General features: G+C 33.0%; 1 protein-coding gene across 2 annotated transcripts in view; it reads right to left on the bottom strand.

The window, feature by feature from the left end:
- Positions 1 to 13,150, bottom strand: part of EEA1 (early endosome antigen 1) — a 154,814-nt gene that overhangs the window by 27,478 nt on the left and 114,186 nt on the right. For both annotated transcript variants that reach the window (XM_070409588.1, XM_070409589.1), the window contains 3 exons: positions 11,036 to 11,175; positions 5,283 to 5,613; positions 3,822 to 3,923 (listed from right to left, as the gene is read on the bottom strand). In XM_070409588.1, coding sequence (XP_070265689.1) covers positions 3,822 to 3,923; positions 5,283 to 5,613; positions 11,036 to 11,175 — 573 coding nt within the window. The remainder of the gene's footprint in view (positions 1 to 3,821; positions 3,924 to 5,282; positions 5,614 to 11,035; positions 11,176 to 13,150) is intronic.

The raw sequence follows: 13,150 nt of genomic DNA, 5'->3' as shown, positions 1-13,150 counted from the left end.
GACAAATTAGTTAACCTGTTTTTACTTATTTAGACACATTTGTGTAATTAAAATTAAGTATGTATGAAATTTAATTTCACAAAGTTTTCTATATGTATTACTGAATAGGTCTAATAAATGTGTGCATTCACTAGTCACCACAAGTGGCTGAGATGTGGCTTAGAGCACCTTGAAACACTGGCTGGCATACATTAAAACTGCTGCAAAAATTCACACCAGGTGACAACAGAACCAATTACCATGCACGATGCAATGTGATCATGTGCTAATCATTCGCTGAACAGTGTTTACGGACGGTGACTCTTAGATTTAAATATGTAGACTATAATTGTAGATATGTAATATTTATTTATGGCAGTGAAATTACTACAGTGTTTTTTCCAACATATGACCCATTCACAAAAATTTGTTAAAAATAACAGTGAATTCATAACAAAAGATAACCTGTTCATTTAATTATAAGCAAATTTTGGTTAAAAGAATTTTAAAATTAATAGGGTGTTAATTTTCACTTATGACATATGGACCGGAAATTTTGTTCATTAAATCTTAAGTCTGTTAAATGGAGGTCTGCAAAATTAAGGGTTACTTTATTCTCAAAATGCTAACTGAGCCTGCTGCCCAGGGTTAATCAGAAAGAATAACTTCATATTAACTATGACAAAAACTAAAATCGCTTTGGGAAATACATTTAGTATCTGTCTGATGACACTAAACCACACCACACAATAGTTTCCTCATTTAGAGAAATGAGACATATTTTGCTACTACTTTTTTTTTTTTTTACAATCTACTAGCATATATTTCTGTTCAAAATTAGATACCATATATAGAAGTTACATTGAGGTTCCTCTGTGGCCAAAGAGAACTATCTTCTACCCTTTCAGCCAAAGTCATGTTTTAATGTTATATGTATATTTCATTAGGAACCTAACTTGAGCATTTGACCATATTCAAAGTTACTTTTTAAAGTTTCAGTACTACATATGGGTGCTTCAGCTATTTCCAATACAAAGGGAATATTTTTGTGTAAAATAGGGGTCAGATAATGTAACAATAATGATGATTATGTTGTGATAACCAGTAATAAAAATAAAGCTAAGAGTGAGCATTTATTTTATTCTAATCAGTGTTCTAAGCACTTTAAAATATATTAACCCATATATTTCTCACAATATTCCTATGTCATAGATTCTTATTATTAGCCCCGTTGTACTGCTGAGGAAACTGGAGCACAGAGAAATTAAATCATCTGCCTAAAACAAGGTAAGACAGAATAACTAATAAGTGGCATAGCCAGTAAATATTTCTGGATAATCTGTATTCCGACCTTGAGCACTAAGCCACCATAATTTCATATTAAAGACTTGTCAGGAGTAGGTTTTGTTGCTTTATCAACTCAGATCTCTAGAAAGCTACATGCCTGAACTCTAGTTGTTAGAGGTATGTCTTCAGAGAATTACAATTATATATTATAACCACTTATTTATTCATTTGCTTGTTTGTTTTTGATAGAGAGCAATAGAAAAAATCTCGATTGTTATTCAACCAATATCATATGTACCAATACAAATGTCCATGAGAAATAAGCTTGAGATGAGGAACCAAGATGGCGGCATAGGTAAACACCGGAGATTGCTGCCGCAAATAACCACTTCAAAAATACAACTAAAAGCGGAACGGACATCACCCAGAACCACAGGAAAGCTGGATGAGGAGAGACTCTTCAACTAGAAGGAGAGAGAACAGCATACTGAGGCTCAGAGGAGGCGCAGTGTGGAAAATAAAAAGGTGTGGAGGTGCGCGCGCAGAGTGGGCTGGTGGCTGAGGGCGCGGTTGTCGTTTTCAATCAGGAGGGACTCTCAGACTCTGAGCTCCAGATCCGGGCGAGTCTCTAGGGACTCAAGACTCAAACGGGAGAAGCGGGATTGTCTGGCACCAGTTGGAACGTGAGGGCAGCTTTCTCTCCGAGGTTTGCAGCGGTGGCTGGGGTTCTGAGAAGCAGAGCCTCTGGGAACGAGACTGAGAGCAGCCATAACTGCTCCCTCCGCCCGCCCTGTTGATCCCGAACCGCCCAAGCCCTGCGCAGAGCCATTTGCTGGATCGCCTCAGGCAAAGGCTAGATTAGCACCTCCCTAGAGGACAGAAGTTTTCCCACAGCTGATTCTCACAGCCAGTCGGCCTGGTGGTCAAATCCCTCTAGTATTAACTACAACAATCAAGGCTTAACTAGAACAAGACTGCGCACAAAGACCACTAGGGGGTGCACCAAGAAAGCATAAAAAATGCGGAGACAAAAAAACATGACAGAAATGGAGGATATAGAGCTAAAAAATGCAATTTTGAGGGCTTACAATAATGTGCTAGAAGCTGCCAATAAACTTGATGAGAGCCTCACAAAAACTAATGAGACCCTCGATGTTGTGATAAAGAACCAACTAGAAATTAAGCATTCATTGACTGAAATAAAGAATATTATACAGACACCCAACAGCAGAACAGAGGAGCACAAGAATCAAGTCAAAGATTTGAAATTCGAAGAAGCAAAAAACACCCAACCGGAAAAGCAAAATGAAAAAAGAATCCGAAAATACGAAGATAGTGTAAGGAGCCTCTGGGACAGCCTCAAGAGCACTAATATCAGAATTATAGGAGTGCCAGAAGATGAGAGACAGCAAGATATTGAAAACCTATTTGAAGAAATAATGACAGAAAACTTCCCCCACCTGGTGAAAGAAATGGACTTACAGGTCCAAGAAGCGCAGAGAACCCCAAACAAAAGGAATCCAAAGAGGACCACACCAAGACACATCATAATTAAAATGCCAAGAGCAAAAGACAAAAAGAGACTCTTAAAAGCAGCAAGAGAAAGAAAATCAGTTACCTACAGGGAGTACCCATACGACTGTCAGCTGATTTCTCAACAGAAACTTTGCAGGCCAGAAGGGAATGGCAAGAAATATTCAAAGTGATGAATGCCAAGAACCTACAACCAAGAGTACTTTATCCAGCAAAGCTATCATTCAGAATTGAAGGTCAGATAAAGAGCTTCACAGATAAGGAAAAGCTAAAGGAGTTCATCACCACCAAGCCAGCATTATATGAAATGCTGAAAGGTATTCTTTAAGAAGAGGAAGAAGAAGAAAAAGGTAAAGATACAAATTACGAACAACAAACATGCATCTATCAACAAGTGAATCTAAGAATCAAGTGAATAAATAATTTGATGTACAGAATGAACTGGTGATTATAATGAATCAGGGACATAGAAAGGGAAGGGACTGACTATTCTTGGGGGGGAAAGGGGAGTGGGAGATGTGGGAAGAGACTGGACAAAAATCGTGCACCTATGGATGAGGACAGTGGGTGGGGAGTAAGGGCGGAGGGTGGGGCGGAAACTGGGAGGAGGGGAGTTATGGGGGGGGGGGGAACAAATGTAATCTGAACAATAAAGATTTAATTAAAAAAAAAATATCCATGAAATAAAGAGCACTTAAAAAGTCATTTCTATGGAAAGCCCATTAAGATTTTTTCCAACACTAATTCCTAATTTACATTAGCTAATAACTCAATAGTTAGTTGACTCAATTTTTCATCTTTAATTATAATTCTCAATTCTGGGCTTTTTATTATAAAGTAGCTTAAATCTTTTTAGTAAGAGGTAGAACATAAATTATAGTTTTAAACTATGTATATATGATTCATTATATTTCAGGGAAATAAACCTTCCTTTGGTTTAAGCATCAGTGTGAAAATATTTTTTAAATATAAAGGCCTTTTATACTTTATATATTTTATGATATATAAAAAGAAAATCTTACCTCCTTCTCTTTTTCAAGTGACTTTTTCAGTTCATTCTGATCCTTAAGTGTGCTTTCCATCTGTACTTGAAATTGATGCTTCAATTCTTTGCAAGTTTTTTCCTAAAAAAATAAAAACTATATTATGCAGAAAATATTTGTAGTAAGTATAAGAAGTTTGGTTTATAAGCTTAGTTAAGATCCACACAAGGAAATAAACTAGAATCATTGGTGGTTTAAAATGGGATAGAATTTTCCATTTCAATTATAAAAACAAGCAAATATAGCAATAAAAGCAGAAAGACAGGAAAAGGCTAAACATTTCTATCATCAATCAACAGTTCTAATAAATGTTTTAAATAACATATAGACAATATTTTAGAATGTTTTTATAACACAAAATTAATTATAATTAACTTGTCACATAATTTTTAAAGTAGAATAATGGGCTTCAAGAAGTGAAAGCAAAAAAAAATTTTTTAACAGTAATTATTAAAACAATAAATAAAAAATAATCACAATTTAAGAGGGAAGAAGTACAAATAAAAGATTTTACCAAACAGAAAGAAACATAAAAGTAACATACTAGTATCATATGTTTTTTATACCACTAAACACTCTCTTAAGAACAAAAGGATATTATTTACACTGTTATTCTGTGTTATTTTGGGTTAAAATATTTCTGAGAATACATTCCCCTTTATGCATTTCCTAAGACTGTGAGACTTTTTTTTCTCTGTATTTTAAGTAGGTTTTATGGTATCTCTAAGACATGGTATTATCCAGAGTTTTAGAATCTACATATATAAAAGCCTAAGCGACCGACTGAACGACCGGTTGCTATGATATGCACTGATCACCAGGGGACAGATGCTCAACACACAGGATAGGGCTCCGTCCTGTCTGGATCGGGCCTGCGGGGATTGGGCTCCCTCCTATCTGGATCAGGCCTGCAGGGATCGGGCCGAAACAGGCTATCTGACATCCCCTGAGGGGTCCCGGATTTCGAGAGGGCACAGGCCAGGTCGAGGAACCCTACTGGTGCATGAATCTGTGCACCAGGCCTCTAGTATTTAATAAATACTAGAAAGTTTATAGTACCAGAATTAAGAGTCAAGCTCTTTCTTGTCTTTTGTCTTTTATCTTTCACAGATACGTGAATAATGTTTCAACTAGTAGCTATATTCTCTGTGGAAATGTCTCTGAGGACAAACCTGCTTCAGTCTCTCCCAAATCTCACATCATACTAGCAATAAAATAAGATTGTACATTCAACTGAAACCCTGGGTCTTTGAAAAATTACACGTGCACATGCCAATATCTTTTCCTCAGGTTAAGCAATCCCAATTCCTTTCCTCATAAGAATTATTTAAATCATTTAAATGTAGGACAAAATGTCAACAGTGAATTAAGTAGAGAAATCAGTACATTTTAGTTTAAAAAAATCACTTCTACCTAAGAAATCAAATGTAAACAACTAACCAAATCTAATATAGCAGCCTTTCCTTTCTGATTTTCCTTTTCAAATTCACTTTTGGAGTTCTTCAAAGAATCAGAAACTTTTGATAATTTCTCTTTTGCTGCAGAAAGTTCTGCCATTAGAGTTTCTTTCTCCATCTTCACTTTTTGTAGTTCTGCTACTGCTGTTTGAATTTTGTTGTTCAACTCCTTGTGCTGCATCTTTGCATCTTGACTTAAATTTTCTATTTCTTTTTTAAGAATTGTTTTTTCTTCCTCTTGCTTGGTAAGCATTTGCTTAATATTTTCAAGGGCTTCAGATTTTTTCTGTAGGTCCAACTTTGTACTGGATACTCTAAATAGACAAGAAACAATTTCTTTAAATGATGCATAATTTACCATCCCTAATATAGCATTAAAATTAATAAATTAGTATTGAGTTCTAAAACTTTCTTGCGTAGTTAAGAAGTAAAAAAAAAAAATTAAATGTCATAAAATCACACAACTAAAAAATGCTTTAAAACACATATTGTGATCATTTACCAGATGATAATTTTTCTCAAGTCAAATAACTCAATACCATCTAAGCTTCCTGACTTAATTCAGTCTTATCCACAACAATGGATCAAAAATAAAATTAAAACTCTGCATATAACAGACCCTCTAGTCTATAATAGCCAGAAACTTTCCTATTTATTGTGTTATCCCCCAAGCACATAGAGAACTTTGCCTCTTTTCTTGAAAACATAAAATACATTAACCCAGAAAAAATAAATCAAAAAAAGAAATATTTCATTTCAAACAAAGAGGAAAGACAAATGATTTACTTAAATCCTAGAGTTTAGCAGATTATACAAGAGATTTGTTATCATTTGTTCCTTAACTTAAGTTTTCTATCCCTGAATGAATAAAGTACAATATTAGGAAATGTATATATAGCTTTAGGAAAATTAAACTAAAGACTTTTATTACTTTCATAAAAGAAACAAAATTATATATATAAAAACATATTAAATATCAAGCATTTTTTTAAAGTGAAAATAAAACCAGATGCAAAGTACTAATATTTCTTGAATGCATACTATTGCCAATGTACTTTATAAACATAAATTCAATAATATAGTGAAGAGAGGTTGTTAACACATTTCGTACCGCTCAGGAGTTTTCTCGTGTTTCGCGCGCCATCTATTAAGGACCGCTCACGAGTGTTCTCGTTTTTCACGCCCATGGGAAAAGGAGCGACTCTAGATACTTATGTAAATTTTGTTTGGTCCCTCTTCATAGAGGAAAATGTTTTACGCAGTACCATAAGTTTAAAAAGTACTAGGAACTTTAATTGTTTAATTGTTTTTGTAAATAAAAATGTTATAATTATTGAAAAACAACACCTAAAGTGCATTATGATGATTTAAATAATGTGCAGTTTGCCCAAAAATGTGCGGTCCCTGGCGTATGTCTTAGAGATTTCTATGCGGTACGCAATGTGTTAAAAGATGTACTAGCCACATATTTCTCAGAAAGTGATAGAATAACCAGAGGAAAAAACTGGTAATATTATAGAAAATTAGAACATTATTAACCACCTTGACCTAATTGATATTTATAGAACACTTTACCCAAAAACACATAAAAAATTAAACAAGATAAACCATAACCTGGGCCATAAGTAAGACAGTGTGAAAAGTCTCAATTTTACCAAATATCAGAAATCAATAACATATCTATAAAAGCCCCAAACAGCTGGAAAATAAACAACATATATATTTCTAAATCACCCATGCATCAAAGGAGAAATCACAAATGATATTAGAAAATACATTAAACTCTACAATAATGAAAATACATTGTACAATGTGAGTTGAAGAGAAAGAGTTGAATGCCTTGATACTGATGGGCCTTGAGAAAGGGGAGCCCTGTACTCCCTCGATCAGGGGTGAGGTTTAGTCAAATCCCAAACATGTTTATGCAGCCCTCCATTTCTAGCAGTCTAGATATAAGAAATGTTTGCATTTCTTATTGGGGTAGGAAAACCTTAGTACTAAAAGGTTTTCCTACCCCAATATGATATGGAAACCTCTGAGTGAGTTCTTAACCATGAGAATAGAACACAGAGTGGAAATGGGACCATTTCCATTAAGCCCACTAGAAATGAAAAGAACCACAGGTCAATAGGGACCTTGGGAAAGAGAACAAGACCGACACAGAAGTGATCTTCATGAATCGATAACTGAGTTCCAAAAGTAATAAACCAACCATTCAGTTGGTGATATAAAGGATCAGATGTGCTCCCCAAATACATAGGCACTGGAAACTATGATGCTAACAGTGAGAAAAAATGTCATTTGAGGCACAAAATGTAGCTCTATATCCTCAAATTCAAATTATCAGGACCCAATTTACTAGATGTGAGAACAAGAAATTTTCATCATCACTTCCAAAACAAAAATGAAACCATGAACTCAGGAAACAACATATTAACTCTGATGTGTTTTATTTAATTTCCCAGAAGGTCATTTTCCCAGGCTCTCAGCCTCCAACTTTACTACTGAGTCAAGGAACCTAATCCCTTTGACACAGATGAAGTCTGTCAACTCAGTCAGAGTGGCCTACTTGGCATTTAGAGACAAAGACTACTGAAGTGTGACTGCTCACAGCCCTCCTAAGAAGACTTTCAAATGAATGGGGTGAAACTGTTTCTATCCATCAAAAGTCTGGTGAGTTATGTGTCCACTGAAGATCTCATAGGAAAATCCAACCCAACAATCAACATCAAAAACAAACTAGGCAGAAGCTAACTCTACCATGGGACCAAAGAAAGACGTCTCAGTTCATTACTTTTATGGCTATATGGCATGTGAAGAAAACACTAAAGATAGGAGGAAAAATAAATGAAATAGCAAACTGACAAAGAAAACCAAATTAAAAGTTTTTTAAATAAAATTTCTAAATCTCTAATTAGGTTGATCATGAAAAAAAGAGAACAGAAATTACATTAAGAATAATGAGACATCACTACAGATCCTACAAGACCTTTAAATAATAATACAGGGTGGGGCAAAAGTAAGTTTACATTTGTTTGGATGGAAAATACTATAATAATTAATAAATAATAAAAGAATAAACTTACGTTTCACATACTCATAACTGTACACCTACTTTTGCCCCACCCTGCATTATAAATAGCAGTATATCAATAAATTTGAAATTTAGATGAAATGCACAAATTTCTCGAAAGAATTACCAAAACAGATCCAAGAAATACATTAGAAAATAAAAATATTCTTATATCTATTAAGAAATAAATAATATCTATCCCATACAAACTCTTTCAGAAAGCAGAGGAAGAATTACCTTTTTTAAGACCAATATAACCATTATTTCAAAACTTTGACAATGACATTAAAAGAACATTACATGAATGCATGTGAGATTCTAAATAAAATACTATCTAGTTAAATACAGCAATATATAAAAAAATAACAAGATGGTCAAGTTGGATTTATCCCAGGAAAGCAAGGTTGGTTTAAAATTTTAAGATTAATTAATGTTATTCACTATATAACAGAATAAAGAAGAAAAAATATATGATCATATCAAAAACGCTGATAAAGAAGTTGATAAAAAATGTTTAAAAATCCTTCTTTATAGAAGAAAATTATCTCAATTTGATAAAGGATGTAGGAAAAACCCATAGCTATCCTCTAAATTGAAGATAGTTTATTTAATTTTCCCACCAAAGATTGGAAATACTGCAAATATATCCACTATTACTATTTATATTCATAATTTTACTGAAGGTGTCAGCCAGCAATAAGTCAAGTAAAAGACACAAAAGGCCTGAAGATTGGAGAAAAAATAAAAGTAAAACTATTGCTATTCAGATAACATGATTGTCTACTTAGAAAATTCTATCCAAATAATTATTAAAACATGAAACTGGATTTAACAAAGTTAAAGGATAGAAAGTCAATCTATAAAATTCAATTGTATTTTGTACTATTCACAATCAATCAGATAATTAAATTTAAAAAAGTAATTCCATTTAAAATAGCACTGAAAATGTAAAATATTTAGAAATAAATTTAACAAGATATGCAAAATCCTTATTTTAAAAATGATAAAATGTTGCTCAGAGAAATTAAGGAAGACCTAAATAGATAGAGATATACCATGTTCATGGATTAGAAGACTCAATAAAGTTCAGATGTTAAATTCTTGCAAACTGATCTACAGATTCACTACAATTCTAATCAAAACCCAATAATTTTATTTGTAGAAATGGACAAGTTAATACTAAAATTTATATAGAAGAGCTGTCATTCTTTTTATATATTACTGTATGAATTTAGAAGAGTCAAGACAATCTTGAAAAAAATTAAGTTGGAGGACTGATACACCTAATATTAAGATCTACCACAAAGCTGCAAAAGAAAACCACAACAACAACAACAAAAAACACAACATAGGATGGTACTGGTGTCAGGATACCATATAGACTACAGACCAATGGCACAGAATGGAGTCCACAAATAGACCTACATTTTTCGGTAACTCACTTTTGACAAAGGCCACTCAAGGGGAGAGGAAATTTTTTCTCAACAAATGTTACTATAACAATTTAATGTAAGGAGGAAAAGTTGATCCTGGACCCCTACCTGAGACCTCACACAAAATTAAGTTCAAGGTAAATCCTAGACCTAAATGTAAAAAACAAAACTATAAATACTTCTAGAAGAAAACATAAGACATTTCTTCATAAACCCTGGGAATAGCAAAGATTTCTTAGAAAAAACACAAAACACTAAACATAAAAAAAAAAATTACAAATTGAATTTAAACAAAAATTAGAATTTCTATTCATTGAAAGATAAAACCAAAAAATGTAAAGCAAAGCTGCTAGGGGGAAAAAAAAGGGTTTAAAATGTGCTTATACACATATGTAATAACTTAATCAATAAAAAAATTTTTTTTAAACTGTGCTCATATATATATATATATATAGAGAGAGAGAGAGAGAGAGAGAGAGAGAGACAATTTGTGAAAATGCATCTTAAAGCTTACAATAAAGTATATATTCCCTATTTGGCACAGGGCCTCAAAGCAAAAGCCTGACTGCTCTTGGTTATATCTAAAAACCCCTCTATTTGTTATTTTACATTAATTTTTGCAAATTGATGAACAACTCAAAATAACTGCTTTAATCCAGAGAAATGAGTACCACATTACTGCTGAAAAAAGACTAGATAACGCAACTTTTCAATCCTTACTATTGAAGGTAAATTTAACCATATTATAATGGCCTTATTTTTTTAATTTATTTTCCCTTTATTAAGATATTACAAATGTGTCCTTATCCCCTCAATGTCCTCTCATCCCCCCAATCCTGCCCTCACCCTCACCCCTGTTGCCCACATCCATCGCTTATGCTTATATGCATGCATACAAGTCCTTTGGTTGATCTCTCCCCCTCACCCCCACCCTCCCCTACCTTCCCTCTGAGTTTTGAGCATCTGATCGATGCTTCTCTGTCTCTACATCTGTTTTTGTTCATTGGTTTATGTTGTTCATTATAATCCACAAATGAGTGAGAGTATGTGATGGCCTAATTTTTTCATTTACATTATTATTAGTTGTTTATAGACTCAACACAGAGAAACATTTACTAAATCTTTAAGCACCGTGATAGCAAAATTAAATTTTAAGAATTTAAAATTAAATTTAGATTATAAATTATAATACTTAGATTATAATCTTCCCCCTTAAGTAGTTAAGCTTACATGTCTTTCTCCACTTCTAGTTGTTTAGTCAATTCTGTGACTCTAAACTCTAAATCTGTGTTCAGCTGTCTTTGCTGTTGTAGATCCTGCAAAGCTTGCTCCTTGCTTACTTTGACTTCAAGAGTATCAGCTTCTAGTTTCTGTGGAAAAAATATAACATAGTAACCATTTTAATGTCAAAAATTATTTTAAATACTATAACGCTTTTGTTTTATACTCAAATTGGTATTTACATAACACACAAAAATAGCCATAAAATACTTAAAAAATACATTCTGAAGCCATTACTGAGAAAAGGAGCCATTTATCTTGAAATCCTCCAGAAGAGCTAGCAGCAGGCTTTATACATGATAGTCACTAAGTTTTTACTTTTTAAAATTATCTGAAAAGAATAAACTTAAAATAATTATACCTATAATGAGTATAAATTATTAATTCAAGTATGGAAAAATAAGTAAAAAGTTCACATATGGGCCCACTTAAAATATATGTATTATCCTTGCCCTGGTCAATGTGGCTCAGCTGGGTGAGCGTCATCCCATACACCAAAATGTCACTGGTTCAATTCTCAGTCAGGGCACATGCCTGGGTGGCAGGCATGATCCCCAGTAGGGGGTGTGCTGGAGGCATCCAATGGGTGTTTCTCACATTGATGACTCTCTCTCTCTTTCTCTCTCCCCCCCTTCCTCTCTCTCTACAATCAATAAAAACATTTAAATATATGTATTTATATTTAATAGATATATAAATAAATATATTTAATATAAGTATATATAAAATCTTCTGTGTTTACCGTTAACACTGATGTAATTATAGGTATTCACAACTAAAATAAAGCTGTCATATCATCCTTCTCATTAACACCTATTGACCCTAAATATAAAGCCAGTTAAATTCCTGATTTTGTTTCTTTAATCTATTGGTCTAGAGCAGTGGTTCTCAACCTTCCTAATGCCGCGACCCTTTAATACAGTTCCTCATGTTGTGGTGACCCCCAATTTCATTGTTACAAATTGAACATAATTAAAGCATAGTGATTAATCACAAAAACAATATGTAATTATATATGTGTTTTACGATGATCTTAGGCGACCCCTATGAAAGGATCGTTCGACCCCCAAAGGGGTCGTGACCCACAGGTTGAGAACTGCTGGTCTAGAGACTGTTCTTCATAGTGTAGTTTCTGTCCATGCATATACATATAACTGTATATTTTTACAAATTTAAAAGATCAAGCTGTTAAGTATATAGGTTAAATATCTATATGCAATGTATTTTCTTATATAGGTGTAATAATTTCACACTCTTTTATAAACTAATCTAGGTATCTGTGGCTCTTACTTGACACTTTTATTGGATAGCTGATATAACTAAGATTAATTCTATAACAATACATTGATATAAAACATATGGAATACTCTATAAAATAATAATTACAAAATGTTAAAAAATCTGATAAATACAATAGACACTATTGTTTCTAAAAAACTATTTTTAAAAGACACCCAAATAGAATTCTCATTAGCCACTTTTCAATAAAATCGTCTTTTCTGTTCAACTATTACATACATTTTTCATTACCATTACCACTGGCCATAAAGAAAAGAAAAAGGAACCCACAATAAGAATTGTAAATGCAATTCTTTTTCCATGTTATATTGGTGTGGCTGTGTATATATACTGTATATGTACACACATATACATATGCATATCCCATGATTGCATAATTATATAGAAGTGTGTCATCTGACTATGAAGGTATTATTTATTTAGATATATATATATATATAAACTTGAGAAATTTTTGTTTAACTGAAAGTTCCAATTTAAAGGACAAAGGACTTAGGTCAATGCCTTCTAGGATATGTCTTTTAATTTAATCTCTTTAGTAAACAGCACTTTCCCTTAGAGTTGTGTTAAAATAAGAAGCAGGATATCACAGAATAAATTTATTATTAAATTAGAAACAAAATCCAAAGGGTATGAATGTAAAGTATAAAAAAAGGAAAAGTCTACTATATCTTCAATATTATATTGGAATAAGGAAGTAAGGAATGGAAATGATAGAACAAAAGAGACTTCACACAAAAAAACAATTAAGTTCCTTGTAATTAT

This window comes from Myotis yumanensis, unplaced genomic scaffold (assembly GCF_028538775.1).
Source record: "Myotis yumanensis isolate MYYU_CA2020_CCGP unplaced genomic scaffold, mMyoYum1.0.hap1 SCAF_3, whole genome shotgun sequence".
NCBI classification, from domain to species: Eukaryota; Metazoa; Chordata; class Mammalia; order Chiroptera; family Vespertilionidae; genus Myotis; species Myotis yumanensis.
The sequence above is the reverse complement of the archived record's forward strand: the minus strand, read 5'-3'. Positions and strand labels throughout refer to the sequence as shown.